Source organism: Sarcophilus harrisii, chromosome 2, assembly GCF_902635505.1.
Source record: "Sarcophilus harrisii chromosome 2, mSarHar1.11, whole genome shotgun sequence".
NCBI lineage: Eukaryota > Metazoa > Chordata > Mammalia > Dasyuromorphia > Dasyuridae > Sarcophilus > Sarcophilus harrisii.
Window position 1 is genome coordinate 310,865,650 of NC_045427.1, and position 20,822 is coordinate 310,886,471.

At 36.5% G+C, this 20,822-nt stretch overlaps 1 protein-coding gene across 4 annotated transcripts in view; it reads left to right on the forward strand.

Annotated features, from left to right (window-relative positions):
* SMOC1 (SPARC related modular calcium binding 1) overlaps positions 1-20,822 on the forward strand; it is a 194,337-nt gene that overhangs the window by 114,061 nt on the left and 59,454 nt on the right. For 3 of the 4 annotated variants that reach the window (XM_012548162.3, XM_023502436.2, XM_023502439.2), the window contains exons 4-5: positions 9,423-9,522; positions 11,226-11,273. In XM_012548162.3, coding sequence (XP_012403616.1) covers positions 9,423-9,522; positions 11,226-11,273 — 148 coding nt within the window. Of the gene's footprint in view, positions 1-7,606; positions 7,835-9,422; positions 9,523-11,225; positions 11,274-20,822 lie in introns of those variants that run through there. The other variant, XM_031952606.1, reaches the window with a different exon arrangement.

The following is a 20,822-nucleotide window of genomic DNA, read 5'->3' on the forward strand; positions in this document are numbered from 1 at the left end:
TTTTGTTCAATACTGGGCTCCTTATGAAAGCTTGAAGCCATATTGCTGGGTAGTTGATTTTTGATTGTAGTCCTAGCTCCTTTGCCTTCTGGAATATCATGTTTTAAGACCTCTAAACCTTTCTTTTTTTTTTTCTTTTTTTCCTTTGTTTCTTTATTTGAACTTTAAATACACCAGAAGAGGAAAAAACTTTACTATGTGCACTGAAGAACATAGGAGAGTATTCAAAATATAAAACAATAAATTTCCATTTCAAGAAAGCGTATAAAATAAATATCACAATTTGTATTCAGAACTGTCAAACTTCTCTTTGCTTCCTTATTGTTTTGTTCTCTTATGTGCATTTTTTGCTTTATTATTTTCTTCCCTCCTTCCTTTCCTTCCTCAAAAAGGCTATAATTGAGCAAAAATATATTTATATATACATACATATATACATATATATATATATATATTTAGACAGACATCCACAAACTAACATATCTATAATCATATGTATATTCATATACACTTTGTAAAAATCATATTATGCTTGTTTGTCTTCTGTTTCTCTGAAGGTGGAGTACATCTTCTTTCATAAATCTAAGCCTTTCCTTATTTTTCTAGATCTATGAACTCATCATTTCTTACACTAAAGGAATATTCAAATCTATATTGTATAGTATAAAACACTATTGATTAATACTACATATGGTATAGTTTCCCTGTTATTTTCTTTTGATTAAATGTATTTAGCTTTAACTTTAAGATCAATGATTACTACTTCTGCTTTTTAACCTAATAAACTGTACTCCTAATATTTATTATTATTATTGAATGTATCGTGTTTCCTATCTCTTCTGACTCCTCTGCTTTTTACCTATCCACTATGTTGCCTTCCTATTTCTTAATCTACCTTCTCTCCAAAGATCTCTCCCTTTCTTCCTACCCTTTCCCTCCTTATGCCACTAATCTACACACTTTCCTTCCTTATCTTCTCCCTTCACCCTATCCCCTTACCCTCATTTCTTTCTGAATTTAGAAGATTTTTTTACATTCTTCTAGATTACATATATATGTATGTATGTATTGTTCTCTCTTTAATCCATTCTTGATGAGAGTAGGTTCCAGGACTAATAGCCCTTCTCCCCCATCTAATTTCTCTGTGTCAGTTCTTTCTCTCACACCTCATTAATATAAAATAGTTACTCTTTTACCTTTTCCTATGTGGTTTCTTTTTAGAATTGCCTAATATTCAATTTTACCCCAGTCTTTCTTTGGGGCTACTCAACAATTACAATGACAATTGTTGGAATCTTTACAAACTGTTAAGCCATTGGAGTTGATAGAGACAATAATTATCTAATTTGGGATGGTTCAATATGATTAATTTGATCTTAGAAAGAGATATTTTGGGCCAGAACTTGAAACAAGGTACTAAGTACAACTGATCGAAATGATGCTTGTGTTCACACCTTTAGAGAGCTCATAAGTATCTAAGTACTCAATGGAGTTCACATTTTTGGGAGATTTCAGGGATTAGTATGAGATATCCGAATTCACACCTCCCTTGAAGCTTTTAGGGCCAGAGAGCATGCTGGGAGATATCCCACAATCCCACTCTCAGAGAAGTAGCATAAATACAGCTCCAGTGAGCCACTCGAGAGAGTTTCTTGGGAACATTCCCAGGGGTCAGAGAGGAGCACTCTGGGAGGAAGCTCACAAGCCCTATCTTGAGAGAGATTCATTGTATCTTCTACCTTGGTGCTGGCTGGAGTCGGAAGGACAAACCTTTGGATTTGGAGACATTCGGGCGGAGCTCTTAGAACCAAGCAGAGAGATAGGCCTCTGAGCTAACCAGGCTATATTGAAGGACACAGTAAAAGATCTGAATTTTTATCAGCGGGTTGCGATTTTGAGGTGATTATTTACTTGTAACTGAAACTAAGGCTGCCTCCAGAAAACCTCCCCGAGAAACCTGCTTTCTCTCAGAGAGAACTCTTATTTTAAAGAAGAAAAAACACCAACAACAATATTAGACCTATGTTTTAAATTTCCATGTATAAAACATGAACAGTTTTTCCTTTGTCATTAGCCTTTGTTTTTTAGGTCTTTTCACAATCTCAAAGTCTAGAAATTCATTGAATAGCCATTCCTTTTTTTTAGGATTATGCTTAACTTTACTGGGTATAATATTTTTGGCCACAAGCCTCTTTCTTTTGTGTGGCTCTTCAATATATAATGTTTTAAGATCCATGGCCTCATAATATAGCTACTGTTAGGTCTTGTGTGATTCTAATTGTGGTTCTGCCATATTTTAATTTTTTTTTCTTGTTGCTTATAACATTTTCTTCCTGATCTGGAGATTTCAGAATTTGGCTATGATGTTCCTGTAAGTTTTCCTCATAGAATTTCTTTCAGGTAGTGATCAGTGGATTTTTTTCTATTTCTACTTTCCTCTCTTATTCTGGGACAATTTTCTTTAATTATTTCTTGTATTTTTATATCAAGATTCTTTTAAAAAGCATAGCTTTCAGGTAATCTGATTATTCTTATGTTTTCTTGTAATGTCCAGGCTAGATCTCTGGAGGGACTCAGTGAGAGTCAGGATTAGTCAGAGTTCTTGGTCTTTAGGAGGAGAAGTGAAGGAGGCAGGCAATCTGCTATGTGGCTTGTCAAAGATGGATCCTGGACTCTGGAGTCTGGAGCCTGAAGTCTTCCCTGCTGAGTGAGCTGCAGCAGAGAAACTCCAACTCTTCCCCTCAGCCCTCCAATCCTTCCCTAAGATTATCTCACCACACCACATTCAGCAGGCACCGAGGAGAGCCATCACACCACCATATCATCTAAGTATATGTTTATAGAACTATTATATCACATTGAATAGGTACTTAGCCTTAAGTACTCTGCTGTCTTAGATTCAAGTACACCTTTTTAGAGTTCCAGCTCTCTATATTTTCTCTTCTTGATCTATCCTCCAGATTAGTTTTTTCCTTATGAGATGTTTCATATTCTCTTCTATGTTTTCATTCTATATATTTTGTCTTATTATTTCTTGGTCTCATAGTTCTACTGGCTTTTCCTTGCCCAATTCTAGTTTTCAAGGAGTCATTTTCTTCTAGATCTCCTTTTCCAGTTGGTTGACTTTCATTTCATAATCTTGTTTTTCCTAGATTGATATTTTTAAAAAAAAATTCTCCATCTCCCTCATTTGATTTTAAGTCTTTTTAGAGTTCCTTTATGAATTCTTTTTCGGCAGGTGACCATTTAACTTTACCCTTTGGGGGTAGGAGAGGCCTTTTTTGCTTCAGTATCCTCTATTGAAGATATACACTGGTCTATGGTTGGCTTTTTCTCCTTTGCAAGTTCATTTTTTAGCAGTAGTTCATTAGTATAATCACCTCTAGTCATAGAATATGGGGGATGGAGTTTCTGGCCTTCAATTCTCTCTTGTGATCTAAAACTGAAATCAACAATTTTGTTCTCCTGTAAGTGTCCATAGACCTCTGCATCCCCAGTCCACTGCTTCTGTATTCATCAGATGTGTGCTGATTCCTTCTTGCCCAGGTGTGTCTCAGCCACAGATGGCATTCCTTAAAAGCAGAGATTCCTTCAATCTTCCCTGACTCAGATGCTAGATTTCTCCATTTTGTGCAGGAAGTAAAAATTCCTATGACTATAGCTGAGGCTACCTCCTAATACAGGGCTTGCTGCTTTCTATTTCATCAGAACTGGCCTAGAACTGTTTATAATTCACTTAGGCCAAACCTCAGTTCCAGATCTTTCTTTGTATCTTCTCTGTTGTCACAGAAAGACAACTCTTCTACCCCAACTCTTGTTTGTTTTTACTGCTCTATATTCACTTTGAGGTGCTATTTTGTCTCATTCATCAGTAAGATGTAGAGAGCTTGGAATTTTTGGACCTACCACACCATTTTCCAAGAATTATCTCTGATTCTTTAAAATTGCAACTGCTGAGTCCTGAATAATCCTAATTGTGGCTCCCCAACATTTAAATTGTTTCTCTCTAGCCACTTGCCATATTTTTTCCCTGACTTCATAGTTCTGAAATTGCTTAGAGTTATTATTTTGGGATCTCTTTCCTGAGGTGATCAGTGGATTCTTTCAATTTCTATTTTGCCCTGCATCATCATGGTATTTTTCCTTGATAATTCCTCAAAAAACACTGCCTAGATGCTCCTTTTAATCATGGCTTTCACATAATCCAATGATTTTGATATTGTCTTGCAGGACCTATTTTTCAGATTAGTTGTTTTTCCCATGAGGTATTTTACAATTTCTTCTTTTTTTCTTTCTTTTGAAATTGTTTGATTAAATCTTGATGTCTCATAGAGTCATTAGCTTTTACTTTCCCAATTCTAACTGTTAAGGAATTGTTTTCCTCAATTAGCTTTTGTACTTCCCTTTCCAGTTTGGAAAATAAAGAATAAAAACTGAGAAATTGTTTTCTTCAGTGGATTTTTGTATCTTCTTTTCCATTCAACCAATTTAACTTTTTAAGCAGTCATTTCTTTTTTTCATAATTCTTTTGATCACTCTCATTTCCTTCCCTCCCCCTAATTTTTCCTTCTATGTTTCATACATGGTTTTTAAGCTCCCTTTTGATCTTTTCCATGAATTCTTTCTAGGCTTGAGATCACTGAGATCACTTTTCATTTTTGTTTAGGGCTTTTCTCATAAGTATTTTGACATTGTTGATCTTTTAGTTTGTGTCTTGATCTTCTCTGTCATCATAATAACTTTCTATGGTCAGATTTTTCTTGTTGTTGCTGCTCATCTTTTTTTTGCTTTTTTCCTGTCTTTTAAATTTGAGCTCTGCTTTTGTAGTGTCTCAGGTTTCTTGTGAGAAGGACTTCAGGCCCTGGTGGCTTACCTAGTGCTGTACTGATATCACCCTGAGGTCCAAAGGGGACCCTTGTGTCTGGCGCTATATTGAAGGATAGAGGATAGGGTTGAGGGTAACTAGTGCTCTTGGAGACAGTAAGGGTCTGACAGGTTACCTAGTGCTGACCTGGAGTCCCAGTGCTGGTGTCTGGCATGTACTGAGTTCAGTGGGGTGTTTCTGCATTGGCATCTGCCTGTTTCCTGGGGCTACATTGAATGAAGTGAAGGTCTTTGATTCTAGGAGAAGTTAGCTCCATTAAAGGAATTCTGTACTTTCCTAAAGGAAATTCATCCATTCTCTTGCACTTTAATCCTGTGTCCAGCTTACTATTCATTTGTAGTATTTGTCCAATATATATATAAAATAGTAAAAAAAAACTTTCTGGATTGTGTATTATCAGAATGATAGTCATGAGATTACTCTCCAGTATCCATAATAAAGAAGGAGATATTACCATGTATACAAGAAAATACAAGTAGATAACATGAAATTTCATAAATTAAAATTTTTAAACAAAAAAGCTAGATAAAAATTTTATTGGTTTAAACTGTCTCCTTACTCCAATTAAAAAGTTAAGGATATTACATATCAGTATACAGATAATTTGCTAAAAAAGAACATGACATAGAGGGTAGAATGCTTAATGCTGTGCTAGGAAGACTTGAGTTTAAATCTCTCTGATACTTACTGATGATGTGAAACTGGGAAAGTTATACAATTGCTGTCAGATTGTTTCCTCATTTCTCCAATGGAAATAATAATGCCAATAGTTGCTACATCAAAGGTTCTTGTGAAGCTTCAATGATGTGTGTAAAGTTTCTGCTTTCAAGACTTATTATTTGTTGTATCTTTTAGGTAAAAGCTTATTTCCACCAGTTTGCTTTAAAAAAAAAACCCAAAAAAACAAATAACAACAAAACTAAAACTCCAAATAGATCATACATTCTCAGATGTATCCTCTGTTTCACAGAAAAAAAACAAATTTAAAGTCATTTCTTTAAAAAAAAAAAAGTATCAAGCTTTTAAAGTTTGATTCTGTGCCTGTTAAAGGCAATGTTCATGGAAAAAGAAATTCACTTGAATAATTCCACCAACCCTTTGAACTTGGTCTGATCCAGGTTTACTTCAGTTTTGTTCTTTGCCTGAGGCATTCTGCTTTGGAGTGACTCTATACCTACATGCTATAAAAGAGTGTGAATTTTATTTGTATTTAGTCTAAAGAAAATGGTAAACATTCTGTGTATGTGTGTGTGTGTCTTTCTGTATCTCTTTCTCTAAATCTGTCTCTGCCTGTCTCTCTGTGTGTCTCTGTGTCTCTCTCTCTTTGACTGTCTGTCTCTTTGTCTTTGTCTTTCTCTCCTCTCTTTTCCTCTCCTCTTCCTTCCCTTTCTTTTCTCTTTTCCTTCCTCCCTTTCTCTGTCTCCCCTCCATCTTCCTCCATCTCTCTCCTTATTGGATTGGGAATCAATCTCTCATTACCTTTCAACTAACTGTGCTATCATAATCCAATCTAAGCAGTAATTGTTCTGTTTAGCAGCAAAATCCAAGAGCAAGGATGCTGAATTTGAGCATGTATGCTTCCAGACTTTTCCCATGCCTGGAAAGAAATCCTGCATACCAGCTTGGGTTTTATACAATAGGTTTATATGGAGAGTCAGAGATTCTTTGAATAGAAAGAGATTTTTCAGTATATGTAGTCTAACTGATATTTACATAATTCTTTTTAAAAGTTTATAAACTTCTTTGTACACATGATTTCATTTGAACCATATATCAGCTTTATGAGGTTGATACTACAGGTATCATTTCCCCTCTCCCTTTACAGATAAGAAGCCTGGGATTTTAACTTTTCTGTATTCATACAGCTAATAAGATGAAACTCAAATACTAGCCTTACTCCCTTCCCAGAACTTTAACCCCAATACACTAACTTTTCACTCTATAGACTTGGATAGACCTTGCATTTGATCATGTCCCCTGAACTATAGTATTCAGTATAATGTAATTCTCAAATTATGGTTCTCAATATAATAAAAGTCTGGTTTTACATTGTTGAACACTAATAGGGATGCCCCATTCTGTCCCTCAACACCAGGAGATAGTATTGACTTTGGCTATTCACGGTGTTTCTGAGTGGAGGCAAATTCTTCCATAAGTAGCATGAATCTGAGATGAACCTCCAGAGCCAGCTTGGCATCTATTCCCATATCCCTTTTTTCACATCTATTCTCCAAATTCAACAGTAAATCTCTTTGGAGAGAAAACTTGAACAACCCCAGGGTGCTAGACTTGGTTGGCATTGCCTGTTTGGTAGGATACTGCTTCATGGAGCAGTAGGCGTCCAAGACTTTCAAATGGAGTCAGAATGGTCGCATGGTCTCCAAGACACATCTTTCTATAATGATAGAGGCAGAGGAGGGGAAAGTTAACAACCAGATCTCATTAAAATCTTAGCTGTTAGAGAGGGATGATTTCTGTGTGAGTTTATTCTTATGGCACTGAGAAAATCTAGAGGGTCCTCTCCAAGTTTCCAGCTGTACTTCCCACCCAAGAGGTATGACTGGAGACATCTAGGGATTTAGAGAAGCTCTGGGTGTCCGCCACTCTTGATCCAAGAGGTGTTTCTTTACCCAGCTCAGACTGAACAGAACTGGGTCAGTGCCCAGTATCACAAGGGACTTTGACTCAGCTGGACATGTTGAGCTTCCATCTGAAGTCTTTGTTCAGTGTTTGGATCTGTATACAATGGGCTTCTCAACATCGCTGTTGGCTCAAGGTGCCATTGAAACAGCTCTCTTTGAGAATAGATAATCATTTAACTACATCACTTGGGAGGTAATGATGGGGGCTGAAGATGGCAGCAATATATATTTGCCTTTGCAGAATGATACCAGCCTTTTGACTTGTAGAAACTTCCTCACACCATCCTGGGCAGGGAGGTGTAAAGGGGTAAGATGATATTCTTTTTAACCTAGAGGAAGACAAAAATCACTAGGATAACCAAAGGCCTTTTTGTTTTTACAAGTCTAGGATGTGGATAGTAAAAAGGATAGCATACTATACCTGGCTTTGATGACAAGTTTAAATCCTTCTACAGAAACTTACTAGCAGTGTAACTCCCCTAGGCTTAACTCTGGTCTTTCTCAGTTTCCTCATCTGTAAAATAGGGATAATAATAGTATGTCCTTCCCAGGGTTATTGTGAGGATAAAAAGAGATATTTGTAAAGTGCTTTGCTTAAAACTTAAAGTACTACATAAAAAAATAACTATTATTGTTGTTGTTGTTGTTATGAACCACATGCCCATTGTTCCCATAGACATACTATTCTTTATTATGTGACGGTAATCTTGCTAATTACTAATTACATAGAATGTCTTCTTGCTTATGTCTGTTACAGAGAAATCATTGATGTAATCTGGTGATTACTACCTGTGATCTTCAGCAAGTTATTTCACCTAATAAATAAGGTTACAAATAAACTAAATAAAGCAACAGTAAAAACATATGTACTGAGGAAAAATTTAGCTCTTAAGTCAAAGGACTAAGGTTTGCATCCCACCTGTTAAGTGCACTCCCTCTGTGAGTTTAAGCAAATTGCTTTAGCTTCCTCCTGGACTTCAAGTTTTCTATTTGTAAAATGAAAGGGTTGACCTTGATTTCCTCAGAGGCTCCTTCCAGCTCCTGCCTCTGAACTTGTGATTTATCTTAATTAATCTTATTTTCACTTAAGGAGCGTGAAAAGAGTAATCTCTTTGATCCATGCATGTCATCTCCCCAAAGGCAGAGAGTATTTGTTGCCATTCTTAAAATTCTAAGTCCTTCTCCTCTAGGAACCTTCCTGATTGACCCAATCTGACAGTAATTCCCATTTCTCTGTATTCTTTCAACATTAAGACCCTCAAACTAGTATCGTATTAATATTGCAGGCAGTTGCTTTCAGCTTTGTTTTAGGTAAATTACTTTTGAAAGATGCCCCTGCTATTTTTTTCAGCATGTACTCTTATTCCCAGGAATTACTTCATCATACTACAATAGGCTTTTAAACATTATTTATTTAAAACTTAGAATAAAAAAAGAAAAAAAAAATTATCACATGCCCAGCAGAGCATGAAAGGATTCAAAATATGAAACAATAAATTTCCATTTCAAGAAAGCTGATATGGTAAATACTACACATTTTGTTCAGAGCTGTCCATCTCGTTTCTTCTCTTCCTTGGAGATTTTCTTTTGTTCTTTGCTGTGCACTTTTGACTTCATTCTTTTTTGTTTTTGGCTTTTCCTCCCTGCTAGCTCTATAATCATATACCTATACATGTACATTCATATATATCTATGTATATAATGGGCTTTTGATAAATGATTATTGAATGACTGACCTCTTTATGTAAAAACACTTTGAAGTGAGCTGTAGGAATAGAGGGAATTGGCAACAGGTATCAGGTACAAGATATATCTTTACCTTCACAAGCTATCTTGACCCACTGTTGGTGAAGCAATACCTGTGTCTAATAGTCTTTGCTCATTTCCCTAAACAGGTGCAGTGCCATACATATACTGGATACTGTTGGTGTGTCACTACTGATGGGAAGCCCATCAGTGGCTCTTCTGTGCAGAACAAAACTCCTGTATGTTCAGGTACTATGGGGTGGAGGTATGGGAAGAATCAAAGAGTTGGAAAGAGAAACCCCAGTAGATCTGATTGGAATACTTGAGAATGTTGGTCAGGATTGTGAGCTCTTTATTTGTCCTAACAGAGGAACATGCAGCTCAAATAGTCATGCCTGGGATTGTGTAGAAATGATGCCAAGTGACCATAATTTATGAGCTTTGGTTCTAGTCCAGTCCCTTGTTTCTTATCTTGTAAATGCCACATTATTCAGGGTAGATAAACATATGGGATTGTAAAACATATGATACCCTTTGGGTTGGTCCACAAAAAGAGCATGTATTTCTATTTTTCTGTTTCTAATTTTGTAAACAAAAATTCTGCTTGGTTTAGTTAAGATGGTTAAGATGAGATATAGTGAAAGTGACAAAGTCAGTAAGTTTCAGTTCAACTAAAACTTAAGATAGAGGCTTCATGAGATTAATATAAAAGTTTATTGCCACCCAGAAATAAATCATCTACTACTTCCCCTTCATTTTTCTTAATACATCTTCCCCCATTCCCAATGAAATTTCAAATAAACAAAAACAACTTAATGCTACCCTGGCCAGATTTTTTTAACTGGAATCTAATGAATTCCAATACTACTGTTACAGTATTTTTTATTATTTTCTAATTTTTATTTCTAAAATTTTATTTCTAAAAACTTTGGATTGTTCTCTTTCTTCATGACTTCTGTAGATAAAAAAGGGAAGAGAGAAAATGAGTAGAAAAGGAAATAAGTATTAGTAATAGCATACTTAAATCCATAAGGCAATTAGGGATACTTTCTTTGGTATTGCTTTAAAGGAGAATTGGAAAATTTTACTTAAAAAGAGAAAAGTCAAACCTTCTTTGGCTTTAGACATCTTATAAATAAACTGGACATCTTTTTTTCTTTTAAAACAAAACAAACCCAAATTAAGTGAATTCTTCTCTAAGAGCAGTGGAAGAAAGTGATATCATAGGATTCACTGTTCCAAGAAGTGATATATCTAAGGGAATCTTTCCCTAAATGCCATTTTGAAGATGAGTTTGCAATAGTGTTTTTCTTTCTCCCTATCACTCTCTCCTTTTATGGATACAGCTTCTCTAGAATTTACAGGTGCCTCAGTATAACAGGTCTGTGTGGAACATCCACATGTGTACAGCAGCTTGTTTAGCCAAGTGTGTTTGACATTCATTCCCCCAAGGGAAAAGCCCCTCTGTGGAAAATTGTTTCCATGTCTTGGACCATTTTTGCCCATTCAGTTGGATCAACTATTTTCCAGTTAATGGAATTGGAAAATCACTGATTTCCTGCTCCTACCAATAAGATGTCAGTTATTACAGCTGGGATGAGAGAAGTGTTTTCTTTTTAGCTGATTTTGCCGAAAAAATAACCTAGTCCAGATTGAGATGCTACTTAGCACATTTATTTTTTAAACAGGGATGACTAAAGTGGGGTGGGGGTGTGGAATTCCACTGATACCTTGAGTTAGGGAAATGAGAAAACTATGGTATACTTCAGTAGCACTTGGATATTGGAACCACTGATGCAAAATAAATCTCTCAAATATGTGTACTAACATTGTATATGATTATCCCAATTTATATAACATGAACTTCACTATCTGATTGTTCAAAGACTTTAATAGAAGTCAATTTAGAATACATCCTGATATCTTTATTTTTTTCCCCTTCCTTAACAAAGGTTCAGTCACAGATAAACCCTCAGGCCATGGTAACTCAGGAAGGAAAGGTGAGTGAAGTTTTGTGATTTATTTAGGGTTTATCTCCACAGTGGTATAATGGTAATATGGTATAGTGCAATGGTTCTCAAAAGGGTGGTCTGGGAACCCCTGTGTGTCCCTGAGACCTTTTTAAAGGGTCTATAAGGTCAAGTTTTAATATAATAAATATTCATATCTATACATGTATATATATACATGTGTGTTTTATATATATATATTCATTCATATCTATACATGTATATATATACATGTGTGTTTTACATATATATATATTCATGTGAGTTATATATATATATATATATAACTCACATGAACAAAAGGACAGTTAGGTAGCACAATGGATAGAGTGCCAGATCTCAAATCAGGAAGACTTATCTTTGTGAATTCAAATCAGATCTCAAACAGTTATTAGCTGGATGAATCTAGGCAAGTTCTTTCACCCTATTTGCCTCAGTTTCCTTGTCTGTAAAATGATTTGGAAAAGAAAATGGCAAACCCTTCAGTATCTTTGCCCAAAAAAAAATCCTAATTAGGGACATGATGATTCAGACATTACTGAAATGACTGAACAACAACAACATAAACAAAAGCTTTTGGGTAGCTACTCAATAATTTTTAAGAGTGTAAAAAGGTCCTAAGACCAAAAAGCTTGAGAACAGCTGGTCAAGTGAATGGAGTGCTAAGTTTGAAGCTAGGAAAATCTTGATTAAAATCCTATCTCTTAAATTTAACTGGCTACGATTCTCAACATGTTGCTTAATCTTGATCCATCTTCAGCAACTCTATAGGTCCATTAAGTCATCAAGGACTTGTCATCTGCTTTGGTGGAAGGAGTTCCTTATATGTTAAACATGTGAGTGCTGCTTCCTAAGCTATTCTTAAACAGTCAACTTTTAATCAAGCTAGAAAGAGCCTCTTGTAAAAGCTGTAGCTTTCCCCTAGAGAGTCCTTGTTTCTCTCCCCAGCCCCTCCTTTTTAAAGCAAATAATTATTCACAGAAAATTTGGTCAGGTCTGGGGGTATGAGAGCAAACACCTGGAATCCCCAGCAAGAGCCTCGATTGTTAGTCATGTAATAAACACACCATAAATGTTATTGAGCAAGGACAGAGTTGTGTGGTACACCCAGTATGGGATGATTCAGTCTTTCAGTCAATAAGGATATAATATTCATTATCACCCCCCCCACACTCTCACATTCTCTCTCTCTCTCTCTCTCTCTCTCTCTCTCTATATATATATATATATATATATATATATATATATATATATATATATATATGTAACACGGAAGCAAGGAAGAGAAATGTAGTAGCAGATAAAATGGCTCTAGAACTGGAAGGGAACTTAGAGGCTATCTTGTGTAATTTCCCCTTCTACATCCCAGTATAATTAAGGATACCAGATCTTCTTGAAGTTATTTTAATGATGGTTTTTACTTTTCCCACATTTCATGCCTTGAGGAACAGCCTAGAAGGATGTCCAAGAGAAGTACTGTAGAAGTAGATGGATCTTTGTCAAAAAATATGAGTTCAAGTGCCCTGCTCTGAATCATCCTGTGAATTGTTGTTGTTCCATCATTTCCAAGCCTTCATAGTTTTTTTTTTGGCAAAGATACTGGTGGTTTGTAAATTCTCCTTATGGTACTATAGTTTGGGGTGGTTTATGAGGAACTTTGGGGAAATTGACGTTGTGGGGGAGTTTTTCAATTTCCTTGATACATTAGAAATCCTTATAAAAATTAACATTATCTTCAGAAGAGATTTTACAAATGAAATTGACCAACAACAATACAAAATGAGTTAGTTTGGCTTTTTTTTCCCCTAAAAGGAGCAAAGTGGACAACGATGAATGATCTGCATAAAAGGATGGGTTACATAAGGATTATTTATTTACTAAAATGAACTAATGAAGAGATCATTCAGCAGATTTCCAGATTGATTAAGATACCTTCACCTCAGGAAATAACAAATCTCAGAAATAATGCTTCACTAAGCTGTTAATAAAGTTAGGAAGGAGATGAGCCAGGGTTCCTGTGTATTTTATTATTATTAAAAGGGGCTTCAGCATTAGCCTTGTTCTGATGGAGAGATTTGGAATGGCACAGAAAATGAAATCTGCTGGCAACCATCAAAGAATGACTTCTGATGAGGGAATTGTTAGCAATTTCCTTTCTGATGTACCATCCAGTGCTAATTTCCATAGACACTGGTGCTACCAACTAAGATTGTGTCTTTGGCAGAATGACAGCAGTGGAGAATCTGGGGGAATTGTTTGCCTCTGATGAGAAAATCACTGTAGGGCGGTAATGTATTCCCCTGCCTGTCTGGGTAGATGTGAGATAGGAGGAGTTGGTGTCCTTGGAATGTAAAGTCTCCCTCCCTGGCCACCTGGTGGAAATGACCACCCTCGGGCACACCTGTCCAGGAAAGCTGGATTTGAACTGGTGCCCTAAAGGTGGGAGAGGGCATTTGTAATATCCTGAATCAACCTGCCAAGGTTCCTCTTTCAGCTGCCACTTAAGAATGGAATGTGTTTTGGAGGGTAGCAGATGGGAAAAGGACAAAAGACTCCTTGTCTGCTTTCCCTATATCGGACCCTAACATAATCACAAGACACATATTCATCTTCTCCAGTTCTCGGTTTTTGTAGCCAGCCTCAAAAATGCATTAGGAGTGTGGAGGATTTAGACAGTGGAGAGATATAGGAAGAAGGGTTAAAGGGAGGACATGTCCCAAGTTTATGTAATGTGTGCAGGGGGGTAGATTGGATCCAGATCCACTGTAACTTTCCTCCCCCCTCCCACGTACCCCTATGAGCATGACTTATTGACAAAACTAGAAAAGGATTCTTTCTCTTTAGTTGGGAGGATGAAAAGTTGTATTATGAGCCACAGTCTGGTTGCCAATTGGGAATTAGCCCTTTAAAGGAAAGCAGGAGAATTGACAAAAAGACATGGAAATAGGGAGAGAGAAGGAGGGAAGACTAATCACTTACAAGGTCACAGTAGCTTGGTGAGCTGCGGCCCTAGAAGGGAACCTCTGAGTGCCCCCAGGTCCTCTGGCTCCCAGGTGTGAAGCCTGAGGGAGGGAAGGAAAGGGGAGGCAGCAGCTCTGTTATCTTAGAGACACCTGCAGGGACCGGAGAGGAGTGAAAACTGCAGACTATTTACTTAATCTCTCAGAATAGATTTTCCCTCTCTGTTCTTTGTGCTCTGTGGGTTTAACAGACTCTTTTATGGGGCACATGTGTGGTAATTAACACAAGCTATATTAGGTCTTGTGCCATATGTTTGAATTTCAAACAACAATTGATCTGGAAAGATCACATCCTTCCCTGTGTTTCTTCCTTTTAGGGCCTGTTGCTTCAAGATGTGTGTGTGTGTGTGTGTGTGTGTGTGTGTGTGTGTGCGCGCGCGCGCTAATTTTAACAATGGCACCTGACATTTATTTAGCAGTTTGTTTTTTATGATCCCTATTTCTCTTGTATTTTCACATTTGATTCCCAAAACACTCCTATAAGGTAGATATCATTTTATAAATCAGGGATAGGGGACCGTTTTTCTGCCAAGGGCCATTTGGATATTTAAAACATCATTCATGGGCCATATAAAATTATCAATTTATAGAACTCAAGCAAGGGGAGGTGGTTGTACCTTTCAGCTCATCATTGCCTGAAGTTGATTATGCAAATGATTTCACAGGCCATATACAATTGCAGGTTCTCCACTCCTGTTATGGATGAAGAAATTGCATCTCAGAGAAATTGTAACTAGCCTAGTAAATCAGCATCTGAGCTGCGATTCCAGCTTAGGTCACTCTCTTTGCAGGTAAAGAGCATCAAACTGGAGTCAAGTATAACCCAGATTCATATCCTGACTCTGGCACTAACTAGCTATGGGACCATGGATGGGGAACAAACCTCTCTGAATTCAGTCTCATAATCTGTAATATGGAGAAAATGTTGTTCAGTCATTTCAGTTGTGTCCAACTCTTTGTGATTCTATATGGGGTTTTCTTGGCAAAGAAACTGGAGTAGTTTGCCATTTCCTTCCGCAGATCATTTTACAGATGAGGAAACTGAGGCAAACAAATTAAGTGACATGTCCACTGTTCTTTAGCTCCCAAGTGTATGAGACCAGATTTGAATTCAGGTCTTGCTGATTTCAGGCCCAGGGCTCTCTCTATGGCTCCACCTATGTACTGTGATGGAGAAAATATTTTCAGTCATAAAGTTGTTATGGAGGCAGAGAGGGTTTTAGTGGAAGAGGGAAGAAAATTTTGTTAACCTTAAATAATTAATCAAAAGTATATTGTTGTCCAGTATTATTTCAATTATACCACAATGCTGTGGAGCCAGTATCTTCTAGTGGAGATCACATGATAGGAGAGCACAAGAATGTGATATCTAAGAAGAGTTGATAATGCGTGATGAATAATCTTTCCCCCAAACCAAGGAACTCAAATTATTCATTCCTACTGTGACAAATGCCCCAAAGAGATGTGAGTAAATTATCAAACTCTTGAAGCCTTTGCTTTAATTTACTTTTCTGAAAGCTTTACTTAAAGAAACCTCTAAGGGGAAAAAATCAAAACTCCATGTAGAAGCTTTTGTCTTCCTTCCCCCCCCCCCCCAAAAAAAAAAATGGAAAGTAATTTTCTCAGGCTTTCCCTTGAATATCAGAAGTAAAAAACCTTTTAGACCGAAAGAATCATTTTGTTTTGAAAGACTTTCCTGCATCCTCATAGCATTCTCATCCTGTTTTCAGAAATGGAATGAAATACAAATGTAAGCTTTCAAAATAACTTCAGGTAGGAAGACTATTAGAACTTTTTTCCTCCAAAGTTTCTTTCTTCCTCTTTATTTTTAGAGCTTGGGACATTACCTCTAAATCTAGATGTGCAATAGTGTTCCAGGGAGAAGTAAAGTGCAGCCCAGATCATGAATCCAATGGTGGAAAGATCTTAGGACCAATTTTAAAAGACTGTATCCCAGCCCTGAGACATAGCAAACCATTTTTGCTCTTTTTTCCTCTTATGTCCTTTACCTGGGCCTAGTCTTTAGGCTTTTTATTCTCTACCTCTAATCTGACTTAGAAACACTATCCCAAGGCTCCTTTTTTATGATCCTAGGAAATGCACATATGAGAATGTGAATGACTGATCAAAATCTGTCCTCATGCATTTTTAGAAAGTGGAAATATCCATGTATAGGGACTGCATAGAGGATTAGAAAATAATTTCCCCACTTTCCATTCTTCCTTTTTTCCAAAATACTCCCAAACACTCTCAAACAAAAGGATCAGAATAGCTAATAATGGAATTTATGGGTCTTCATGGAGGGAAAATATTCATGGTAAAGATGACCTGAAGAAAATCCAGCCCAGAATGATAGCTAAATAGGCTAAGATTCATTCTTCCATAACTACTCTTCTACAGTATATTTCCAGTCAGATTCACAAAGGAATTTTGCAAACAGGTACTATTTATTCCTTATAAAAGGGAAGTCTTAGAAAAATCATTTCAACATTACAGACCTTGAGGACATAATTTACAGAAAGTCTCTGCCCACTGGTTGTGAAAAGCACAAACTTTCTCTCCCTTCTCCTGAGGAAGAATTAGTCTACTATTACCCCATATAAGATACTTGTCTCTATACATAAAGACATACCGATGGATATATTTATTAGGGGATGATAATAGTCACAATAGACTCTAGAAGAAATAGACAAAAGTGGTTTAAGAGACCAAGAAGCAAAGGGGAACTTTGGCTCACTGAGAAGCCTTTTCTTTGGGGGGGAAGTGTTTGGATCTTGGAAGGGGCAATAGTTTTCTTTTCTTTCCTCCTTTTCCAAGGCTGTGTGATCTTAGAGACTTCAAGAGGTGCCATTAGTATAGAAGACTATTCCAGTCCCTTTGACACATTTGCTTTTGAAGGACCTGGAAGAGAAAGCTCTTTGTATGTAGTCAGAATAAACTCATTGTACACCCAAACAATTAACTCTTCAATTGACTTGCCAGTGCCATGAAAACTGCAGCCCTGCTTCTCTGGACCTTTTAGATTCTATTCAGTCCCTTAAGCACATTTTTTTTTTGGTTTTTGTTTTGTTTTATTCTGAAAAGTTTTTCCCTAGAATAGTCAGACCAAATCAACATTGTCCTCTGCCGACATTTATCTCCACCTGCCACTGAATGTCAATCAGGAATCAAAAAGCCAAACAGAGGAAGCTTTGAATAGTGTCATGGGGGTCGAAGAGACTTCCAGCTGCCTGTGCGTGGGCCAGGCCTTCCTGCAAGGCTAGGAATTGAGCTATTACATAAACCTGCTGTCTGTATTGGTCTATAGAGCCCTTTGGGACTATGATTTCCTCTGGGAAACACCTGCAAGGCAAGTACAAGCCTTTGACAGGAGGGAGAACTGGATGTTGAATTTTGGAAGACCAGTCATATAAACTTCTAAACCATTAGAAAACACTTTTGAATTTCCAAAGCTGCTGAGCTGCTAGGTGAATTTGGACAAATCATCCAAACTCTGTACCTTAGTTCTGCATGTGTTTGTTCTTTGTCTTTTCCCCAGGTGGTTAGGAGAATGAATGGAGAAAAGTTTGCCTCAAATACATTGAAAATGGGGCGGGGGAAGAGAGGGAAAGGAACAAGATCTAATTAAAGTGGTAATTTTAATATTGCTAAATAAATCATTTTAATATTAATATTCTTAACATTTCCAGAAGAAATTCCCCCAAAATGACTCCTTTTTTTAAATTAAATCATTTGAAAAAAATTTTAAAATAAGTAGTTTGTATAAAAATTATATTTTTCCAGTCACATTTGCATAACGTGTAAGTCTGTTCTATTGTTCTAACCCTAACCCTAAATCTATCTATTTAGCTATTGGCAGCTAAATAACACAGTGAATATAGCACCAGCCCTGGGGTCAGGAAGACTTTGTGAATTCAAATCTGTCCTCACACATTTACTATCTATGTGACCGTGGGCAAGTCACTTAATCCTGTGTGTCTCAATTTTGTTAGCTGTAAAATGATCTGGAGAAGGAAATGAGAAACCTCTCCAGGATCTTATCATAAAGAGCTGGACAGTATTGAAATAACTGAACAACAGCAATAATATGTGTGTATGTATGTGTATGTATTATGTGTCTATATATTATACACACATAAATATATATACATACTTACATATTTATATATCCACACACATATGTATGTACATATGTGTATGTATATGTATAGGTACATGTATTCTGCTCTTTTATTTTATAGATTCAGACATCATATTTATTTTTAGATGAGGAAACTTGTGCTTCTTAATCCAAGACCAGAAAATCTTATTCTTTGACTCTTAGTTTCAGACCTGTGGACTGATAATAACCCCTGAAATTCGGTAACCAGGTAGTTTATTCTGACACTTGTTAATTGGCAGTGTACCTGAGCACTCCTGCTGAGTCCTGCCAGGAAAATGGATGTGATCTGCATCTTAAGGTCAGGAACCTGTGTGCCAGGTAGCATGGTATAATGTTTGGTCAAATATTTGATTTTTAATTTTAAGAGACAGAACCTACTGACTTCAGCCTGGCTTTCTGGTTCCTTGGATATTTGGGATTTAACAGTCTTCTGACACAGTAGCATAATTCCTTATCTTATCTCAATATGTAATTTTTGATCTAGTGCTTTCAAGTTTCTGATGATACTGTTCTATGAAGGTATCAACAATTATTTCACCTTATTTTTCATAAAAGAGACTACTACACTTTTTGGTCCTAGTATTTCTGTTAAAAGTTTCAACTAAAAACCAAATCAAAACAAAAAACCTCATTTTAAAAAAATATATAATCAACATCTTCTTGAATGCAGGAATTTATGGGGACTTCCTAAACATAGATATTTGACATTGATTTGGGGGAAATTGAGTAATTTCAGATTCTCATTCTGGTCAATGGAACAAATGAAAAAAATTTTGTCAGTACTCAGGATGTTATTTCCTCAAGAGAGAAATTTGCAATCATAGCATTTTAGTGATCACATTCATAGAAACATAAAAGTCTCCTCTATTAGATTGTTCTTATGATTGATTACTCCTTGTGCTGCAGTGGTAACTGGGGGGAGCTGCAAGGCCCAGTGGATAGAATACCAGACCTGGAGTCAGGAAGACCTGAACTCGAATCCATCCTAAGATCATTAGTCACTGTGTGACGCTCGGAAAGTTATATTACTCTGTTTGCCTTAGTTTTATCATATGTAAAATAAACTGGAAAAGGAAATGGCAAACCACTGCCATTTATATTGCCAAGAAAACTCCAAATGGAGTCCTGAAGAGTCATATGGAAATGACTAAACAACAAGATGGTGACCCTGTGCTTTCATTTTTAATTTATTCTTTTCCAATGTACAAGAGTTTTTTCTCTATTTCTCCTTAACCTCCCTCCAAAAAAGGACAAAATGCAAAATGGTTATAACAAATATGTATTGTCAAACAAAACAAACTCCCAAGTTAGCCATATCCAAAAAAAAAAAACGTATGTCTCAGTTTTCACCCTAGGTCCATCACCTTTGTCAGGAGATGGGTAGAAAATTTTATCATGGGTCCTCTGGAATCATGTTTGGTCACTGCATTAATCAATGGACTTAAGTCTTCCAAAGTTTTGTTGTTAATGATTCTGGGTTTTCAAAGACTATACACAGGTGGAATTTATACTAGCAAGTTGAAAAAAAAAAAACTTTGAATAGAAACTCAGCCATGAATTTCTTCCTAGGACTAGTGTAGTTAACTACAAAAGTCTCTTCACCCAGTTGACTGAAGAAGAATGAATTTTTTGCACATAGCAATTTTCAAAGACATTCTACTAAGTTATATATCATGGTTGCAGGATGTGTCAGTAAGAACTAGCACTGAGAAAGGCAGTTTGGCTTGGTGCAATGAACACTGGATTTAGACAATCAGAATTCAAATCTCAGCTCTGCTGCTTGTGAGATGTAGGCCTGTGGGCAAATAACTTCAACCCTCCTCTGAATCTGCATCTGCAACACAAGGGGGCTGGAAATTAGACAACTGCAAACTTTGCTAGTTCTAAATTCTGCAGTTTTATGCTCTTATATATGTCAAAAATTTCTTTTAAGAGATAGAGAGAGAGGAGGGGTGGGGCAGAGAGAGATAAAAGCTCATGATCAAGTATAGGGATATTTGACCAGAGGTTCCCTTTTGTCCTTTGGCCAAATTGTGGTTCTCTCCTTTGTATATTTAATATATGATATATATAATCATTATATATAAACACATATTAAATATATAAAATATGTGATATATCATCATATATAATTATATGTATTTAATCACTCTCTTAGAATAAAAAACAATTTATTTTTTTAGAAAAAATATAAGAATATAGACAGCAAATATATAAGATTTTGTGTAAATGCCATTTTACCAGGCAGCAACTGAGGAGGAGGGAGACAAAGAGAGAGGAGATAAATTCACTCTACCAGTTTGGCAGCAAATTCTGTCCAGAAAGGTCACTCTTTAAGTGGGTCAGTGAGCCAGACAA